Source organism: Podarcis melisellensis, assembly GCF_964234715.1.
Source record: "Podarcis melisellensis genome assembly, chromosome: 9".
Classification (NCBI taxonomy): Eukaryota; Metazoa; Chordata; class Lepidosauria; order Squamata; family Lacertidae; genus Podarcis; species Podarcis melisellensis.
Window position 1 is genome coordinate 28,611,668 of NC_138541.1, and position 21,616 is coordinate 28,633,283.

Consider the following 21,616-nt stretch of genomic DNA (forward strand, 5'->3'; position numbering starts at 1 on the left):
CAGCACAGAGTAGAATGGATGTACCAAGGGGACTCCTGTGTTTCTTGCTGTAACGTGTTCAGAATGATATATGAGTATGCTTCAGGTTGGTAATGGCTCCAAAGCACAGTACAGTACAGTACAGGCAAAGCATCTCTTTTGAGGGTAGGGGTGGGAAACAAATTAAATTCAGTTCATTTTTAAAGGTGAAACTACCTAAGTCCCACTTCCCAAACAATACACAAACTGAAACGTCGCCATTCAAAATTCTCACTTCTCTGAATTTCACAGTGCCTTTCTCCAGAATGCATATACTAGGGTGAAGTGTGCATTGAAATGCATCTGTTACTGAAAATAACAAACAAATTTGCTTTATATCAGGGGAATTTGCTTTACAAAAATGTGTAGATTTGGCAAATTTCATACAAAAATATGTATACAGTATTAGGAGAAAGTACATACTGATGAATTTCATGAGGGTTTTTTTTTTTTTAAAAAAAGCACTCACATACTGATGTGGAAATGTGAAGAACTTCAGACTGGAAGAAGGTGAACCTAAAAGAAACAAAAATGAACTGATTCACCCATCCATCAAGCACAAACAGGGCAGGTGGAAGAGGCAACTGGGGGCTGTAAGTCCAGGAAAGGAATTTGAGCCACAAGAAGAGAGAGGAGGTAAGAGAGACAGGAAGGAAGAGACTATCATATACACTAGAAGCCAGGACCATACTCATGGTTCTGTGGCAAAGGAGCTCAGAACTTTAATGTTATAGACTTTAATGTTATGGCTACTATAGGAGGATACAGAAGAAGTCTGTGTTATGCTCTCCCTAAGGAGGCTCGCCTGGTACCTTCATTACATATATTTAGGCTCTAGGTGGAAATGTTTCCCTTCCACTAAGTGTTTAGCTGATTAACATTGTACAGCCTTTTAAATGTGTCTGTTGGAGTGCAGTTGTTGTTTTGTTTTTGTTATATTATGTGTTTTGTGTTTTCATTTCATATTTTTATGTTTTTAACCACCCTGTGATCTTCGGATGAAAGGCGGTGCACAAATTTTATAGATAAATAAAATAAGTTGGGTGAAGGACAGTAGTTTGTGCAGTCAACCTATTTTCAACCATGGCCTGCTCAAGACATTTTGCTACCTGAAGTGGAAAAGCAAACAACAGCATTTAAGTCAATGGGCAGCGTAATCCAAGGCTAATCAAGTTATTTTGGCACCTGAGGAAAAAACATATCCACACCTGCTTCTGTCTGAGAGTAAAATTAAATAACTGGGCAATTTTCACCCTTTCCTGACACCCAGAATCAACTGTCTGAGGGAGCCATCTCTCTCTGTCTAATAGGAGGACCAGCCCCATTTCCAATCCATGTCAAGAGAGTCATGGGTTCCAATGGCAGCTCAATAGGCTCTGATTATAGTGTTATGCGACTTCTTTACAGTTAATTTCCATGGACTGAGAATTGCTCTCTCCACAGCCTAATAGCTATTCTGCAGTGAGCGCAAAGCACTATGACAGCTTCATTTTAGAATGATGGGCAGAAAGATTACATGGGTATTTTGATATTGTATATACCAGAAGTCAAAGATGCTTTATCCCTGGGTAATTGTGATGGTTTGCGAAAGGGGGCTGATTCTTTTCCCATCTGCCATACTTAATCTGAAAGCGGGAAATGCTATTTTGAGGCCCAGTAAAAAAGTATTTTGTGGGAGATCATATTTCATTTTAAATTACAAATGGACATATCGGAAGATGCTTGAATTCTCATGTGATCCCTGGTGTTGAAGTGGAATGCTAATGGGGGAAAAGCACCACCCTACTATAACAACACTTGACTTTGTAGTTATTTTACAGGGGAAATGCTCATTCTTTCTCCAACCCTCATGTCATTTCATCTAGCTCCTGGAGGGCGGGGGAATTACATTACAGGAAGAACATGAAGTAAGTTTCTGAAACAGAAGAAGCGCAGGCCGCAAAGGCCCTTAAGTGGAAGAAATGCAAAGAAAAATACTGGAGAAAAATAAAAATTAATGACCAGAATGCAAGGCATATTCCACATCCAGTGTTCCAACTCTGATCCCTTAGCTACTGGTTTTAGAAGGCTATACTTGATATGGCTGAAAAAGTCAAGGACTGGCTTGATTTTTATGTGAGGAGTGTGGATTTCATCAAAGCCCCACAGTTCAAGCACTGATTGGGATTGCAGGGTGGCCCTATATACTTAGCCTGATCTTCATCCTGTATACAGTGGTACCTCGGGTTACATACGCTTCAGGTTACATACGCTTCAGGTTACAGACTTCGCTAACCCAGAAATAGTACCTCGGGTTAAGAACGTTGCTTCAGGATGAGAACAGAAATCGTGCTCCAGCAGCGTGGCAGCAGCAGAGGCCCCATTAGCTAAAGTGGTGCTTCAGGTTAAGAACAGTTTCAAGTTAAGAACAGACCCCCCGGAACAAATTAAGTACTTAACCCGAGGTTCCACTGTATTAGCATCAGACCAGCTAATATCCAATATTTGTCTCTTACAGATAGTATGGGTTGAGGAAGGGGCAGGGAATATCCTAAAATGTGGGAAACACCATGCAAATAATTCCAATTGAGATAATCAGCCAGCTAGCATCCAACCATATTGTACTTTCAATGTTTGCCTCATAATTATGATCTTTTATTGGGTGTGGGGGGCAGGTGAGTTATCACTAAATAATATCCATTTGAATTAGACTGGATTCCACATCTGACCTAATTTTTCCATGGCACAGTAGACTTCCACAATTACAAATTCTTTGTGCCTGTTTCAGTGGTATAGTATGGGTATAGCCAAGGCCCCAGGCACAGAATTCAGGGGGGGGTGGACCAGATGCCCCCACAAAGTTCCCCATGCCTTGACTGGCTCCAGAGGCGGGGGCTTGATGAGAGAGGAGGGTGAAGAGCATCCTATGTCCTGCCCTTGCCAAGAGCACCCTCTGTGTCCCGCCCCCCCATCTGCCAAGCTGCGAAGGCGAGGGCTGGGCAAGTGCACTCTGCCCTGGCCTGGTACACACATGCACTCGCCCCGGGCACCAACAAGCAGTGCTGTGCCACTGGTGTGTTTAAGTAGTGTGGAAACTATGAATCAGAAGGTATAAACCTTCACATGAGTTGTTGTGCAACTCTTTATGCTAGAATTAGCAATATACATACTTTAAGGACTTCTACCGTGCGGATGTTTACTCTGTGACATTCCATCATGGGCAGCTTGAAGCACCCACTTGCGTTTTCCCGCAGCCCTGATCCAGAGAAAGTAAGACATGCTGAGGTCCAGCTGAATGGAATACTTTGTTCAATGGGGATTACACAGCATATTTCCAAAGTCGACATGTTCAAGTAGTACCATGATCGAATCCTGAGCTACATAATGTCCATTCGAATTGGTTACATCCATTTGGATTAATTACATTCCGTTTTGACCGAATGTAAACATGAATTGCACAGCAGAAGAGATCAAGCACAGTGAAGGGGAAGACTATGAAGAGGTCTGGAAAGAGCAAATCATAGACCAGGACATGTAGAAGAAGAATTCGTGGTGTGACTTTGTGTGGGATGAAGCTTGAATGAATCAGTGAATCTGTATTTTACAGCTAACCACAATGAAACTTTTCCCCAGTCAGTTTATTTGCAGAAATCCCACCCCGAAAATAGCACCTCTAAGGCTGCAATCATACACTGATGATCCACAACTAAGGGCTGATAGTATGTGGAGGAAGCCGTGCTATGACAGCAGAATGGCGGATGCAGCACCACCATGAGAGAGATGCTGATGGAATGCCCCATTCAGCTCACGGAGCCATTCCTCTGCGAATGGTACACCAGCAGAATTGATGGAATGGAGCACTTGTAGGCATGATGGTGGTGGCATAGGGGAGCGGAACACTTATGCTGGAATCTACACCCCTTCAATTCATGGCCGCTGCCACAACTTTACAGTATTGTAATGTTTGGTGCAGAAAATCTCTGTAACAGGTAAAAGGGGACAACACCAAACAAACAGAAGCAAAAACACAAAAGACTAGCCCTCAAAATAGTCCTATATATTTTTAAAACATTGTTCTATAAAATTGTAAAATAGTGAAGAACTTTTTAGGGGTCACATGGGTACAGTTTTCTTATTAAATTCCAGGCAGGCTCTGGTGACATCTGGGACAAGCATGTACTCAGGACTGTCACGGAATTCCACTCAGTATTGATCCAGAGCAGATTCCAGCGTATAGTTAGCAAAGTAAAAACTTAAGTTCAGGACCCCCCAAAAAATAGACCAGAGGCAATTGTATTTCCTCCAGCAGAGCTTTACTGCTACTGAAGGCAAATAAGCATAATGGTCACAAATCCAATACATTCAGGGTTGGCACTGTCCATAAGAAATCCAGTTGCAGCAGACTTAACTTAAACTTACAATAACTTATAATAAGTCTAAACCTTAACACTACAGTGGAACCTCTACCTGCGACCATAATCCGTTCCGGAGGTCTGTCCGGAGACCGAAACGGGTCACTGGGAGAGGCACCGTTGCGCGCTGGCATGGGTGGCAAACCCGCTGGTTACTTCCGGGTTTGCTGCAGACGTTGGGTGAAGTGGACGCAAGCAGAGGCGGATGTAAGAAGAGGTTTGACTGTATATACAGAACATCACACCAGAAGGAAAAGAGAAAGAAAGTGAAAGTGAAACCCAGGCTCCTTCTGGCCAACATGACCTTGACAGAAAGAGATAAGAGTGTTAGGATCCTTGCCTGACAAAGAGAACCAGTTTAAGCTGGCTGCACTCGGCTTTTCTGAAGGAATAACCCAAACATCATGAACCTTCTGCTTGTTTCACACAGAAAAGCTTCCAGAACTCTCTTGAATTAATTAGAACAGTGGAATGCTAATAGGGGGGAAACACCACCCTACAGGACAAGGGTGACAAGGAAACGGTCACAACTATACACTTATTCACACAGTCCTTGTACTACATTGGAGGTGTCTAGTAGCTGCTACTATCCTGGCCATGTCTTGGCAATGTGGGGAAGGTCTGTAGGTCTGTGGAAGGGACCATGCTTTGCATGCAGAAGATCCCACCTTTAAATCCCGGAATCTCCAGGTGGGGGTGGGATTTGAGCCTGGGATCTTCAGGCACCTTCCTATGATGTGCTGGGCACCGCTGGGCTATCTTTCTCATGGTGCAGGTGTTAGTTTCGGTTTATGCCACTGTGCAGTGCTTGGAGTCACAAGACTCTGTTTTGCATTCCAGAGATTCCAGGCTATTGGAAGTCTCAGGGAAGACAGGAGATGGATGCGATGTTACTGGTTTCCTGTTCCTTTGTTGTTCAGTTGCTCTCTGCTTTCACAGAGAAAGGATGTTTCTTTTCTGTCTGCATAACTAGAATTAAAACTCTTTGCAATGTAGCTCATATTTTCTCATCCTTCCCTGCTGCTGGATACTCTGCGTAATGAGGGAATGTGCCTGGAGCCTTATCAGAGGCCCAGGACATTTAATAATAATAATAGTAGTAATAATAATAATAATAATAATAATAATAATAATAATAATAATAAATTTTATTTATATCCCGCCCGTTCCAGCCGAAGCTGGGCTCAGGGCGGCTAACAACAATCAAAATAATCCAACGTTCTAAAAAACATTTCATTATAAAAATTAATTAAAAGCAAATTGATGGCAACCATTAAGCAAAATTCTGTGCAGATTGCCAGAGGAGGGGGTCAGGCTGCGCCATGACCAAAGGCCTGGTGGAACAGCTCTGTCTTGCAGGCCCTGCGGAAAGATGTCAGGTCCCGCAGGGCCCTAGTCTCTTATGACAGAGCGTTCCACCAGATTGGAGCCGCGGCCGAGAATGCCCTGGTTCTAGTTGAGGCCAGCCTAACCTCTCTGTGGCCTGGGATCTTCAGGATGTTTTTATTTGCAGACCGTAAGTTCCTCTGTGGGACATACCAGGAGAGGCAGTCCCGTAGGTACGAGGGTCCTAGGCCGTATAGGGCTTTAAAGGTTAAAACCAGCACCTTAAACCTGATCCTGTACTCCACCGGGAGCCAGTGCAGCTGGTATAGTACCAGATGAATGTGATCACGCAGCGAAGACCCCATAAGGAGTCTCGTCGCAGCATTCTGCACCCGCTGGAGTTCCTGGGTCAGTCTCAAGGGCAGCCCCATGTAGAGCGAGTTACAATAATCCAGTCTGGAGGTGACCGTCGCGTGGATCACAGTGGCTAGGTCAGGGCGAGAGAGATAAGGAGATAACTGCTTAGCTTGGCGGAGATGAAAAAATGCTGCCTTTGTTATAGCTGTAATCTGTTCCTCTATAGAGAGGGAGGTATCGAAGATTACACCCAAACTCTTAATGGACGATGCTGGCACTAATTGCACCCCTGCAGGAGATGGGAGTTGCCCCCTCAATCCCATATCGTCCTGTCCCAGTCAGAGGACCTCTGTCTTCGAAGGATTTTACTTCAACCGGCTCCCACGTAACTATCCAGCCACAGCTTCCAGACATCTGGTCAATGTGTCTGGGGCCGAGACAGGATGGCCATCCATCAACAGATAGAGTTGGGTGTCATCAGCATACTGATGGCAGCCCAGCCCAAAACTCAAGACAAGCTGGGCGAAGGGGTGCATAAAGATGTTAAAAAGCATCGGGGAGAGAATCGCACCCTGAGGCACTCCACACACCAAGGAGTGGCGCGATGACAATTCCCCCCCCCCAAGCGCCACCCTCTGTCCCCGACCAGAGAGAAACAAGTGCAGCCATTGAAGGACTGTGCCCTGGATCCCCACGTCGGCAAGGCGGTGGTCCGGGAGTTCGTGATCGACCATGTCGAAGGCTGCTGACAGGTCTAGAAGAATCAGCAGCCCCGACCCGCCTCGATCCAGCTGCCTGCAGAGATCATCTGTTAGGGCGACCAGAGCCGTCTCGGTCCCATGACCAGTGCGGAAGCCGGACTGGAATGGATCCAGAGCCGATGTCATCGTCAGAGGCGATTCCGAAGGACTCGACCGGAGGATGAGCTTTTCCAGTGATGTGGGTATGGCAGGAAGGAGAAGAGCCAGTCGTTGAAACTGTGCTGTCACTGCGTTCAGCTCCACACCCAGCTCCTCCCGACATCCTGACATTGTGTGCATCAACAGCCCCCAATTGCCCTCCCAAGCTGGCACCTCTGGCTGTAAGCTCCATTGAGCGCAGAAAATCTCACTTCCAAGTAAACATGCAGAGGATTGACCTGCTCTTAGAACACTAGCCAATATAATTGAACCCAAGTTCTCATTTACATTAACTTCTCTAGTCATTGGGATGTGGTTTGTATCTATTGCCAATATTAAGAATTCATAACAGCGGCGTCTGGGCCCTGAAGAAGAGAAGCCAGAAAGGGAACATGAAAGGGAAACATCAAGCAGAAAGAACAGAGCAAACGAACCTGAAAAATTCTAATGGTCTGAATCCATACCCCAATTACAAGGATCATTTAAACGTCTCTAGGACCCAGTATTCAATATCTCGAGATAATTAACACCAAAGAGAAAGCAAATAGCTATGGTCTGTTTCTCTTTCCTTTTATGGTCCAGCAGAGTCTGCTTAATTGGCTTGACGCAATGTGTTTCGTCTGGAGATTTCTCTCTCTTTCTGGATAGTATTAGCAAAACTCCACAAAGCTTCCATACATAGATTCATTGAAGATAATCAAGGCACGTGTAGAAATATCACTCACATTCCAATAGGGAAAGAAGTGTGTCTCATAAACAATCACCCAATTAGAGAAGCTTGGAGATGCACACTGGGCCAAGGGGTTTTATTTTTTTATTTCAAGAAGAGGATTTAAGAAATAAGCGGAAGAGGAGCGATGAAGCATCGAAATGATATAGTAAGATAATATTGACCAATTTAGCAGCCATAATGGAATAAGGAGCAGCAGCAGCAGCAGCAACTGATAATGTCTCCCCTAAGGAATGTCACCAGAGAAAATTCATGACAGATAATAACAACTCGTGGTGTTTAACTCTTAAGCTTCACATCCACAAACAAGAGCGATAATACTGATGGAATACATCAAGTGATGTAAGAGGCTGATGTGACCAGCAAATTTCTCTGCAGACTTCATCACTTTCACTGATTATGTGACTAAAAGCTATGTAAACTGAATTAACTCCACAATGGTATCACAACATTAAATGTGATTTTTGCCTCAGAGCATCACATGTTGCAATATAAGCAAGCAACTTATTTCATGAATGGAACCTTTTGTTTCATTCTTAGCTGTAAAGGCATGGATCATTTCATGAACAGCGTTGTCTGCAATCACTCTGCACTTCTTCACACACTGGCCAGGGTTCCAAAAGGATGTGCACAGAGCACAGAGGTTTCTGCCTGAGAGAATTCCCTGTTTCCTTACAGCTACCTACCAGGGTTAATCAGCTGTGCTGTTTATGTTTTGGTTTTAGTTTATTTGTTAATTTGTTTTCCCTCCTTTGCATTCATTGTACTTAACCTTTTTTTCCCCTCAAAGCTCAACAAGTACAGTGGTACCTTGAGTTAAGAACTTAATTCGTTCCGGAGGTCCATTCTTAATCTGAAACTGTTCTTAACCTGAGGTGCCACTTTAGCTAATGGGGCCTCCTGTTGCTGCCACAGCATTTCTGTTCTCATCCTGAAGCAAAGTTCTTAACCCGAGGTACTATTTCTGGGTTAGCAGTCTGCAACCTGAAGTGTCTGTAACCTGAAGCGTCTGTAACCCGAGGTACCACTGTATAATGCCTGAATAAAACAACTAAAGCCAGAGTTTGTGTAGAAGAATGATTCATGGAAAGTTGGTGCCCCCATGTGGAGGCCAGACACACAACCCCATGGTACAGTTACAGAGCCCCTATTCCCTTCAAGGGCTACTGTGAGCCTATAAATCAGGGTGGGGAACCTTTTTCAGATTCGGGGCCAGGTTCCTTTCTCTACAACCTGGCAGGGGGCAGGGCAAGACAAATGTAAATTTTGCCTTTACAGGAACTTGGGATCTCATTGATTATTATATACTTACTTGTATGAGCAGAAATTCATACCTATCCATAACCAGTAAAGTTCCCTTCTAATAACTTCTGCTGTGGCTACTCTGAAGGGTTTGTTTGTTTGTTTGTTTCCCACCTCCTTCTCTATCACAGAGCTGCTCCGTTGTAGCATTTGATGTTTGCAGTAATGTAAAAGGTTCCTGCTCGGCATAGTTCATAGCTTCTCTGAGTTATTCTTGAGAGTCCCATGGACTGCAAGAAGATCAAACCTATCCATTCTTAAGGAAATCAGCCCTGAGTGCTCACTGGAAGGACGGATCCTGAAGCTGAGACTCCAATACTTTGGCCACCCCATGAGAAGACTCCGTGGAAAAGCCCCTGATGTTGGGAAAGATTGTGAGCACAAGGAGAAGGGGACGACAGAGAACGAGATGGTTGGACAGTGTTCTTGAAGCTACCAGCATGAGTTTGACCAAACTGCGGGAGGCAGTGGAAGACAGGAGTGCCTGGCGTGCTCTGGTCCATGGGGTCACAAAGAGTCGGACATGACTAAACGACTAAACAACAACAACAACAAAATGGTTTCTGCAATTGTTTGATCAAAACTTACGAGATATGGTCTACTTTCCTTAGTGGTTGATCAACTGGGTGGAATTCAACATCACACTCTTACAAATGTTTCATCTCTCTAAGTTGATCAGCTTGTCAGGTGGAATGATTCCCTCTCCCCCTGCAAACTGTCCTGGGGGGGGGGTTCTCCCACCCCGCAAAGTCAATTTCAGAAGCAAGGGAGGACAGAAGGGAGGAAGTGCCATTGCGCAAGTGGAAACTCTTGTGCACAACTTCCATTGGGGAAGCTTGTTAGGTGAATCCCACCCATTATTCCCCCCAAATTATTCCACTTTCTCTTGGAAATGATTGTGTAATCTTCAACTGCTTACTGAGGAAAAGACCCCAAATCTTTTTCGCAAGCTTTTTCATCCACTTGTTGCATGGACATCTATGACCTTGAGATCCTTTCTTGTTTAGTTGGCTATGTCCATACACAATTGTCGGTCCAAAAGAGGCTGGAGAAACTCCCATATGTGGGAAAGTTACCTCATTTGGGACTTTTTAGTTTAGAGAAAAGGTACGTAAGAGGTGACATGGCAGAAGTGTATAAAATAATACATGGGAGGAGAAAGCAGATAGAGAAAAGTTTTTCTTCCTCACTCAGAACACTAGAACTGGTGGAAGCTGAATGTTGAAAGATTCAGGAAAGATAAAAGAAACTAGTTCTTCACCTCATAGTTAAACTATGGATTTTGCGCTCACAAGGCACAGTGCTGGCCATCAATTTGGATGGCTTTAAAAGATAACTGGACAAATTCACGGAGGTATAGGCTATCTATGACTACAAACCACGATGGTTTTGGTCTAGCTCCACAGTTGGAGGCCAGTTGCTGGGAACTGCTTAAGGAGTGAGTGCTGTTGTCCTCAGGCACTGCTTGTGGGCCTCCCAGTGGCATCTGGTTGGCCACTGTGAAAACACGATGCTGGGAAGATGAGCCACTGCTCTGATACAGCACGACTTTTCTTATGCTCTTAATAAAGAATTTGGGGGAAAGATAACTGCTTTTCTCATTAATTGACTGTAATAAACTGATCACAAAACAGGCAGTTAAGCCTAACAATGAATGCTGACACAACAGAACATGAAACACAATCACTAGATGATGGCAACTTAAGGCTGTTTTATATATACTGTATGTATATATACACACACACATCACTGTGGATTTTTATTCGTGTTCACAGGAAGGCGCACCTTATGACAATTCACAAGACTTTGTATCAAGAGCACAAACATATTTTTTTAAAAACAATACAAAAAAGACAAACATTCATAAGACGCTTTCCCAGCTCCTCTATAACCCAATGGAAGTTTCTCCGCTTAATTTAATGGAATGTGAATCATAGCCTTGACCAGCTTTTGCACAGAGGTATGTTCTTAGAATTTCAGTATATTCACCTAAAACAGGCCCCCTTTACCAGAAAAGTCATTATTGGGGGAAGGGCACACAGATGAGGTAGCCCATGTAGTACTCTCCACATGTTGGGGGCAACCCAGTCAAGTGGGCAGGGTACAAATAATAAAATTGTTATCAGTATCATTATTATTCCAACAGCCATCAGCCCTAGCCAGCATGGCCAATAGCCAGCGATACTAGGAGTTGTCCAGCTACATCTGAAGGGCACATGCCAGGTATCCCTGGCACACAGGTCAATTATGTATTGCTACTAGACCTTCGTCTCTCCTCTGCCTATATAGTCCCATGATGGATTTTGTGATAATCTTTGAGTATGATGGGAGCTGGGCTTTTGACATATAGAGTATCATAAAACAGCTAGCATATTCAATAACACAAAAGCTGCCTGATTGTGTATATGAAACACTACAGGATGGTAGTTTAAAGTCATTGTAAGCTCTGCAGAGTAGATGATTGATGTTCTGGCTTAATGGGTCTTTTAGAATAATTATTAAATAAGGATTTCTGTTTTCTTCACCATCAGTGGTGAAGGTTAGCAGCCTTTAATCTTGTTATAAGTGTTATCCTTTCAGTTCAGTGTTTCCAGAAAGACCAAAAACATAAATCACAAGAGAGTACAAATTTCATTTGCAAAACAAAAGAAACGAAGTTGGGTGGTGGGAGGAGATGGATGAATACCAAGTTACTGCTGTATGATGCATATGTAGTCTTGTTTATGTTGCGATCTAAAGAGATGCCTGTCGCTCAGCCACTCTCATGGACACACTCCCAAGGAGAAAGGCTATTTATGGGCTGACCAGATTTGTGGGGATTGGCAAACAAGAAAAAGAACATGACAGGCATTTTAAAATGCAGGTTGCAGTTCACCACTAAAACACAATCAGTTTTGCTACGTTGCATGGCCGTTATTGGTTGACTCCGCGACTTGTCCAGTCTCCAAGCGCAGCTGCCTTTTCAACCAGATTGCCTTTCTCCAAAGTGCATAGTCTTATTATGTTCCAGGACAAGTGATATGGCATTCCTGTCCTAATGCCCAGCGGCACAGCGGAGTCCATCTCAACTGAGCAAATCATTGACACCATGTCTTTTGTAGATTAGCAGCACACTGAAAGTAAACAAGACATATCAGGCTGGTCACTCTGCAAACTTCAGGTTAGGTAGAGAGAGAGAGAGAGAGAGAGAGAGAGAGAGAGAGAGAGAGAGAGAGAGAGGGTGAAGAATGAGTATGCTTTGCATCTTCATAGGAGCCAACTCATAGGGGCCAAGGTCCCTGTGCTCCCCAAATAAAATATGTGAGGAGGCCATGGCCACCCAAAGTTGATGGGCCTTGCCATTCAAATGGTGTGCATGTGTATCATCTTGTCATCAATTATGCAGGGTGGGGCTTACCATACCCCCCCAATGCCTCCCCCTTTCTCTCTGCTATAGGGCTGAATCAGTAATGTTTGACAGGTTAGAATGAATTTAATCCCCACGATAGAGAGACCAAGAGCTTACCCACACTTCCTCTCATCCCAGTGAGAGCCACTGTGGTGTAGTGGTTAAGAGCGGTAGACTCGTAATCTGATGAACCGGGTTTGCGTCTCTGCTCCTCCACATGCAGCTGCTGGGTGACCTTGGGCCAGTCACACTTCTCTGAAGTCTCTCAGCCTCACTCACCTCACAGAGTGTTTGCTGTGGGGGAGGAGGGGAAAGGAGAATGTTAGCCGCTTTGAGACTGCTTTGGGTAGTGATAAAGTGGGATATCAAATCCAAACTCATCATCCCATTGCTTTCCCCCTAAGGAAAACCACTCTTTAGCACTCAATCAGAGCAAACAGTGCTTCATGTTTTTACTCGGATTACCATTTGTTCCGATCTATTACTAAAGAGCGGGTTTTCCCTTGAAAAGGAGCAGAGAAAGGTGGAAACCACTTGAACTCATGCTGAGAAAGCACAAATCAAGCGGAAAACCATTCAGTCATGTGCTTTCTAGGCATGGCAAAAGTGTGGACAAGCCCCACATGCACTGCTTTGCCACAGCAATTGAGGCGGCTGGGGCCACAGAACGTCAGCAACTTTGTCTCCCAAATACAGTGGTACCTCGAGTTAAGACCTTAATTTGTTCTGGAGGTAGGTTCTTAACCTGAAACTGTTCTTAACCTGAGGTACCACTTTAGCAAATGGGGCCTCCTGCTGCCACCTTGCCGCCAGAGCATGATTTCTGTTCTCATCCTGAAGCAAAAGTTATTGACCTGAGGTACTATTTCTGGGTTAGCGGAGTCTGTAACCTGAAGCATCTGTAACCTGAAGCGTATGTAACCCGAGGTACCACTGTACATATAATTAATATGGAACTGTTGACTAGTTCTCCAGCTTTCAGAAATAAAGACTGCAATCCCTCTGTCACCCTTTAATCATGTATAACACACCTGGCTTTCTTTAACCACCTCAACTATAAATACAATAGGGCAGGTAAAATGTGTACTGATCAGCACTATATAACATCAAGTATGATCCCTTGGATCTTTTTCAGACAGACCCAAGGTAGCCATGTGGGAATGGTTTGCAAAATCTCTCACTGAAATTGCAATTCCTTCAATTGTTGTTGTTTCCAGTAGCAAGAAGTGGATGATCAGAAAGTAGAAAAGAAACAAGAAGCCTTGAATAATAATGTCATTAGTTAATTATGTTTCTCATAAGATATTATAATATTGGTATTGTTCTGTGAGGCACCATCAGGATCCTGCTAGGCAATTTAGGCATGATCTTGAGATAATGGGAATTAGATCTGATAACTAGCTGGGTCCCTAACAACCCTCATGCTTTTATAAACCTTGTCATCATATTCCATTTATTTGTCAGTTAGCCAAGCCCCCTTATCCCATTTGTTTTTATCTTTTTTTCCTATATTTGATCAATATTGTTCTAGTAATTAGCAGCTGAAAGCAGCACATAGCATCTCCTAGGCAAAAGCATTAAAACTGAACAGTGAACTCAACTGAACCTTCCATTACCCAGCACAGCCCAGAAACACAGGGGCATCTATTCAGGTTGGCAGTCATTTTGCTTTTTACGGTCTAGCTGGTCATAAACCATCACGACTTATACTTTAGGTATCTTTTGATTCATTATTTCCACAATAAAGAACTGTGGTTAGGTCTGGTCAGCAGCCTTGAAGGTCTGAAACGGCAACATATTTGGGGGTTCCCTCAGATTTAAATACTTCATTTGCATCATTTATATGGCTACCTCTGGTCCAAAATTGGCCTACTGGCCTACTCAGTGCTATTTTTCTAGAAAAAGAGGTGCCGGAACTCAGCATGAACACCTCTTAGAATGGCAATGGCACCCACCTGAGAGGTGCCAGAACTGAGTTCCAGCTGGAAAAAAAGCCCTGGGCCTACTTAACTGTCTATATTACTTATGATTGCTTGGGTCAGTCCAAATACAGCTCTGTTATGTTTTTAAGAGGTACCCTATGATGTTGCATCGCTTTCCATTTTAGAGATTTCTCAATGAATTGCTGGAGGCCAGTTGGCGAATCCATTGCAGAGCTGGCATTGAAAACCAGGTTTTCCACATTCAAGGTTAAGAGCCTGTTCACTGGTCAACAGTGTATCTCTGCTCATATATGTGTTACGTTACCTTAGATGCAACATGCAAGTTTTGGATGGACTATTACAAGGGTGCCCAAACTTTTTTCAAAGAGGGCCAGATCTGATGAAGTGAACGTGCATGAGGGCCAACCAAGGTTGTTGATTTTTTTTCCAGGATTTTGCCCTAGAACATATACTGCCACAGGGACCAGACTGAATCGACCCCTGACACACATTTAGAAAAGCAGGATATTTCTTACAATGTTATCTAGATAACATTTGCACCTCAGTAATTACGTGCCAAACCCAGGTGCAGCTAGCATCACCAGGTCTCAAACTTTATGGAAGAAATAGGTCACCCAATCCTCTCTTGATAGCTGGTGCTGAAAATTGTGGTGGGATGCATCAGTTATCCAGGGGAAATTTGGGAAGAATTGGGTAACTGATTTCTTCTTTAAAGCTTGATACTTGATGAGAGCTGCTGAGTTACTTCCAAATTACCGAGGTGCAAATTGTGATTGTCAGAATGCAGCCACTGAGCTCATTATCCAAACTTGCCTACAAGCTTCCCTACACAAGATTAACAGTCCAGTCATAACTTTCAAAGATTAAGAGTGGTCATGAGCCATTTGCAGCATACAGATGAAACCACTTAACCATGCATGCGTTTTTTTCTCTCCCAAACAACTGTTAGCCTCCGACCTGTTACGTCTGCTCCTCTCCAAACTGCAGACAGACGCAAGAAATCCCTACACACCCTCTGAAAATTATCTTGATTCAAATCCACAGACTCTGCAGTTCTGAGTTTCTTTACAAGGGCACCCACGAAACAAAAAAACACAGCAACAACAATCAGAGACATGAAGAACTTCTGAAATACAAATAAAAATAAATTTAAAAAATCAGATGTTCTTTGGGCCTCATTTGGGTTGGTGCAGCTTTTTGTGAATGGGCTATAATGCTTCTGTAGTGAAGTGGAAAGAAGTTCAGAGGCTGAACCCTTTAGCCAAGCCATAGCTCAAAGTTAATCATGTCTAATAGTGGCAGGAAGCTGTAATCTTTTCAACTTTTCTAATGAGAAAAGCAGTGTAGCAGAGTGCTTCCATATTTGATGAAAACTCTTCTAAGTTTGGCAGTGGTGTGCTCATCTCCTGGCTATGAGCAAGGTCACAGCTGTACAGCAGGAATGATTAACCACCAGGTCAGGGATCTGATCTAGCCACCCCAAGCATTTTTTTTCCTTTCCTCCTGCCAAGACCCCATCAATTTTGGTGGCAGCATCAAAGACTGAAATATAAAAGATACTAGAGTGGGCAGAGCCCACTGTGATGATAGGGATACAAATTGGCCCTCCCCAGTCATCACCACATCAATAATTTCATAGAGAGGAAATAATGCCCAAAGGGGGTCTCTTTACCTTCATGTGTGTTCTGTGTGGTGGATGTCCGTGCAAGAGGTGTGCACGAGGCCCCACCACTGTATGCAGCCACCTGCAGCTCAGGGTTGGCTAAGGATCACATATGCTAGCCGTCCGTGCTGTACTGGATGAAAGAAACTACTGATAAGAGGGCATGTGTGCTGTGACAGGAAAGCAAAACAGGTGAACATGTTGCAAAGGAACATGAAAGCGACCCATTTTGACCCACGCTATCATGAAGTGAACCTCAGGGCCAAGTCAATGCAGAAAGTAGTCAAATCAGTGAAGCATTGCATGTATGGATGATGCCACAAAAATGAAACAGTTAAAACTAGGAATGGATGGAAAACAGAACAAAAGAGATGAGGAATTGTTAGGTTTTTAATTGGTGAGCAGTATGATTTAGAGAATGCAGCAATGGAAACATTTAGTCAATGCAATCTACTTTTGAGTGTTTAAAACACTGTTCAGAATTTTCCCTCCCTGCCACTTTCCCAGCTGTTATGTCAAATAGTTTTCTCAGTCAGGTCAATTACTTTACTTAAATTGTGACTTGATTCAGAATTATTTTTGCCAAGAGATTTGCTAGGCCAGAAAAGAGATAAGTTACAAAAGCCAATTTAAATGATGTAACTAAAGAATGGCTCTGGCATACCGATGGAACTGGTGTACAGATTTCTACTGCTGCCAGTAAACTTAAAAAAAACAAATTGCACAGCAACTTTTCTTTTTTAGGTAGGATTCTACTTGCCCCATTTCACAGGTAGGAAACTGACATGAGGAAGCAAGTTCTGTTGTGACGACCGATGGTTCCACCAACAACTTGACTTGGGAGAGCATGTAGCATGCCTTTGAAGGATCAGCCTTCCCCATATCTAAGCACTGCTCAGCAAGGGTGCCAACTCAAATAAAATAGGGGGGGAGGTAAGCCCCACCCCACATAATTGATCACATGATGTGCCAGGACCATGGGCACACTATTTGAATGGCAATGCCCATCAACTTTGGGGGAAGCCCCCTCAAATATTTTATTGGGGCGCGAAGCCCCCTCAGCCCCAAGGAGTTGGCTCCTATGCCACTATGTCAGTAACCCACTGCAGACGTTGCTGGACTCCAACTCCCATCAGCCTATGCCAATACAGTGGTACCTCGGCTTAAGAACTTAATTCGTTCTGGAGGTCTGTTCTTAACCTGAAACTGTTCTTAACCTGAAGCACCACTTTAGCTAATGGGGCCTCCCACTGCCGCCGCCACTGCGTGATTTCTGTTCTCATCCTGAAGCAAAGTTCTTAACCTGAAGCACTATTTCTGGGTTAGCGGAGTCTGTAATCTAAAGCGTCTGTAACATGAGGTACCACTGTATAGCCAATGTGCATGGACGATGGAAGCCGGGAGTCAGGCTTAGCCGCAGGACCACAGAATTGTAGAGTTGGAAGGGACTCTAAGGGTCATCTAGTCCAACCCCCTGCAATGCAGGAATCTCGGGCTCGAAGCCACGACCCTGAGACTAAAAGTCCCATGCTCTGCGGACTGAGCTATCATTTGTCATTTAGGTCCTTCTTTAACACTGAAATAAATAGATAAAACCCACCTGTGTCTTGGTTCCGTATCTCCCCACCGGTGGGATGGAGGGGGGGTGGATACCAGGCGGTGGCGTCGTGGCCTGAGCGGTCCTCCGCAGCGCCCCCTAGAGGCGGAGCGGCGCAGCGGCCCTTTCCCCCCTGCGCTGGGCTCCCTCACAGGGCTTGCTCTCGGAAGAAGCCCCAGGGCTCGCGCAAGGAGTGTCTCCCGGGCTGGCCGCCCGCCGTGCTGGCCACGGAGTTCTTGAGCTGCTTGATGACCCCGAAGAGCAGCAGGAAGAGCAGGAAGAGCAAGAGGAAGAAAAGCGCCAGGTAGAGGAGCAAGTTGAATTCCCACTCCATGCTGCTGCTCCTCGCCTACAGGTTCCCATCAGTCACTAGCTGCCCTGCTCCGGACTCCGGGGAGACGGCGGGTGTGTCTGTGTTTGTTCGTGTGTTTTGGTGGCGGGATCGGGACATTCAGCCGCCCTGGCAAGCGCCGTCGCCTTGCTGATCCGCTGCTCCTGGCCACATCATGTCCCTTGGCAAGGTCGGGACCGTCCGAAGAAGAATCCGGTCTGGGTCCGGGGACAGCGGCGGCGGCTGCTCGAAAGGGAATTCCCCCGGGAGAGAGCGAGAGAGCGGCCGGTTTCCCCCGCCGCCCCGACAGCAGAAGCCAAAGCAAGCAGGCGAACGAGGAACATCAGACTTGGAGGCGAGAGGAATCTTGGAGTCTCCAAAACGGAGGCGCGAAGAAGAGCTGCCCGGGGAAGAGGGAGGGAAGGAGGGGAGCAGGGCGACCTCTAGGAAGGGAGGGAAGGAGGGAAGCTGTTTCCTGAATGAAGTGCAAAGGAACAAAAGGCCTGCGCCCCGGGAACTAACAGAGCCAAGGGAGGGTGACGATTTCTGCCTCCGAATGAGGCCGTTTCAATTAGAGGGAGAAAAGAAATCATCGCGCCATTGTTGTCCCTGGCCTGGTCTGCGTCGAAGGTGGCGCTGAAGTTTTTGCCCACCGGATAAACTCGTCTGGGGGGGAAAGAAAAGTCATCCCAACATATACAGCTGCAGAGCTCGCGTTGCATAGCACTGCAAGGGGAGGAACAGGGTGTGCGTCCTTGAGATCAGGCAGCACACTTCTCATGACCTTTTGGGAATCTTGCAGCCCAGAGCTGTTCATGGGCGTTGGGGGGGGGGGCAGATGCCCTCCAGTCAGGTAAATGAATAATAATACTTAACTAACTTACCAATTAAGGGATGCGGGTGGCGCTGTGGGTTAAACCACAGAGCCTAGGACTTGCCGATCAGAAGGTCGGCTGTTCAAATCCCCACAACGGGGTGAGCTCCTGTTGTTTGGTCCCAGCTTCTGCCAACCTAGCAGTTCAAACGCACGTCAAAGGGCAAGTAGATAAATAGGTACCGCTCCAGCGGGAAGGTAAACGGTGTTTCCGTGCGGCTCCCTTGGCCAATAAAGCGAGATGAGCGCCGCAACCCCAGAGTCGGTCACGACTGGACCTAATGGTCAGGGGTCCCTTTATCTTTACCTTTAACTTACCAATTGGGTCATAGATAGTTTGGTTCTGCCCCATCCCTCACATAAAGCCTTCTCTCCCCCCCCCCGGCAATAAATCCTGGCTATGCCCATAGTCCTGTTTGATTTCACAAGGAAGCTCTGCTAAGCACAATGGGGGTCACTTGCTCCCAAGGAAATGTGTGTGATAGTGCATCTTTTGACCACCGTTTGGTACTCACAATTAGAGTGGTTAAGAGGCAGGTTCCTCATGCTTTGGATGCGTTCTTTACCAAGAAATTGAAGCTCAGTCCAGATAAGACTGGGGAACTGTTAGTGGGTGGTGGATGGAACTGTTAGCTGATGGATGGAAGGTTGCTCTCCCTCTGAAGCAGCAGGTACACAGCTGGGGGGTGACTCCTGGATGCTTTGCTGTCACTTGAATCCCTCAGGTGGCCTCAGTGGCACAGAGTGGCTTCCATCAGCTTCGGCTGGTGGCCCAGCTGTGCCCCTATCTGGACAGTGATAGCCTAACATCTGGCAGTCTCTAGGTTAGGGCAGTAACTGGAAAGTGTGGGAAAACACCTGATTCAATGTTGTCTAGCTCCTCTGCAAACAAATGAGAATGAATGCACAATTAAAAAAATGTCACATAGGACACTTTCACCACAAAGGGTAAGGCCAGATTTAAACATCATGCAGGGTCCCATATGCTCGGCAGCACATATTCTCTGAATCACTAACATCTGTGCCTACAGCATTAGCATGGCAGGGATCTGTGGTCCAGGAGTCCATCACTCTGGTGCTAATTTGACAATGATGACAATGATTTATTACATTTATATACTACACATTCTTCCAAGGAGCTCCAGTTGCTTTCTGCCCCACCATTCCCAAGGGGCACCAAACACCACTGTCTAGAACTGTGGAGTACATGGTTCTCCTCTCCCCATTTTATCCTCACAACAACCCTGTGATGTAAGTTAAGCTGAAAGTCAGTGACTCGCCCAAAGTCACCCAGTGAGCTTCATGGCTGAATGAGGAGTCGCACCCTGGTCTCCCAAGTCATAGTCCAGCACTCTTATTACTCCACACTGTTGCATGACTCAGCAACACAATGCGTGTGCTACTGAACTCTGCATTGTAAGAACATTAGAAGGATCAGGCCAATAGGCCATTCAGTTCAGAATCCTGTTTCACATGGTGGTCTATTAGGTGTCCCTGGGAAGCCCCCAATCATGTCAGAGGCTGATCTATTAGTTCAAATGGGGCAATGCCCCATCAACCTCAGTCTGCCCTCAACAGCCTCTGCCTGCTTACTTACAACCAGTCCGGTGGCTGGCCTTGGCTGTCAGCTTCCCCCTCCTTAGTCTGAGTTGATTGGCAGGATGATGGATTGGGATAAAACTAGAATGAATTACCGTATTTTTCTCTCTATAAGACGCACCAGACCACAAGACGCACCTAGTTTATGGAGGAGGAAAACAAGAAAAAAAAATATTCTGAATCTCAGAAGTCAGAACAGCAAGAGGGATCGCTGCGCAGTGAAAGCAGCAATCCCTCTTGCTGTTCTGGCTTCTGTGATAGCTGCGCAGCCTGCATTCGCTCCATAAGACGCACACACATTTCCCCTTACTTTTTAGGAGGGAAAAAGTGAGTCTTATAGAGCAAAAAATACGGTAGCTTTGCTTGTCATTGATTCTGGCGGTTGCTGCTGTTAGCTCCACCTACCACTGACATCCTTGCTTTCTGCCCCACCATTCCCAAGGGGCACCAAACACCACGGTCTAGAACTAAGGTATGTACATATTGTATTCCTATATGTTTAATGTTTCAGGTCATCAAAGTGCATCTGCAGACTTGGCTTCAGCTGTGTGTGTGTTTTCACCTGCAATATTCAGATAACCGGCAGAGGGCCTTCTCGGTAGTGGTGCCCGCCCTGTGGAATGCCCTCCCATCAGATATCAAGGAAATAAACAACTACCTGGCTGTTCGAAAACATCTGAAGGCAGCCCTGTGTAGGAAAGTTTTTAATGTTTGATGTATTTATCGTGTTTTTAATATTCAATTGGGAGTCGCCCAGAGTGGCTGGGGAAACCCAGCCAGATGGGTGGGATATAAATATATTATTATTATTATTATTACTACTACTACTACTACTACACTTCTTCAGGTGTGGCATTGTTTTTGCTCTCCCTGGAGCTAAACCTCTCACTGGTGTTAATACTTGTTCCTTTTCACCTAGTAATTTGCGCTTTAGGAAGCTGTGCCTCTTAAGATCCTGCAGTGGAAGTAACATAGCTAAGGCAAGGTGAGAAAGGGACTATGAAGCCTCTTGCATCCTACTTCCCTTCCTTTATATATTCCTTTATATATTCTCTGTTCCCGATGCTGACCTGCACAACCCACCATTCTCTCCCCCAGGTGGCTCTCCAGCAAAACTAGCTCTTGCTGAGAGCTATAAGTCAGGGAATGCACGAACACAATAGATGATACAAGTAAAAATGGCTTCTTAACCAGAGCC

General features: G+C 45.2%; 1 protein-coding gene across 3 annotated transcripts; it reads right to left on the bottom strand.

Moving 5' to 3' along the window:
• Positions 1-10,714: 10,714 nt before the first annotated feature.
• Positions 10,715-19,930, bottom strand: SMIM43 (small integral membrane protein 43). 3 transcript variants are annotated; one of them, XM_081925514.1, is made up of 4 exons: positions 19,335-19,930; positions 17,618-18,611; positions 12,529-12,705; positions 10,715-12,136 (listed from the first exon to the last, which is right to left on the bottom strand). In XM_081925514.1, the coding sequence occupies exon 2, from the start codon at positions 17,946-17,948 to the stop codon at positions 17,763-17,765; it is 186 nt and encodes a 61-aa protein (XP_081781640.1). In that variant the 5' UTR covers positions 17,949-18,611; positions 19,335-19,930; the 3' UTR covers positions 10,715-12,136; positions 12,529-12,705; positions 17,618-17,762. The 3 variants fall into 3 exon arrangements, with proteins under 3 accessions (XP_081781640.1, XP_081781639.1, XP_081781641.1); XM_081925513.1 differs by lacking the exon at positions 19,335-19,930 and having other exon boundaries at positions 17,618-18,873; XM_081925515.1 differs by lacking the exons at positions 12,529-12,705; positions 19,335-19,930 and having other exon boundaries at positions 17,618-18,873.
• Between the last annotated feature and the right edge of the window lie 1,686 nt (positions 19,931-21,616).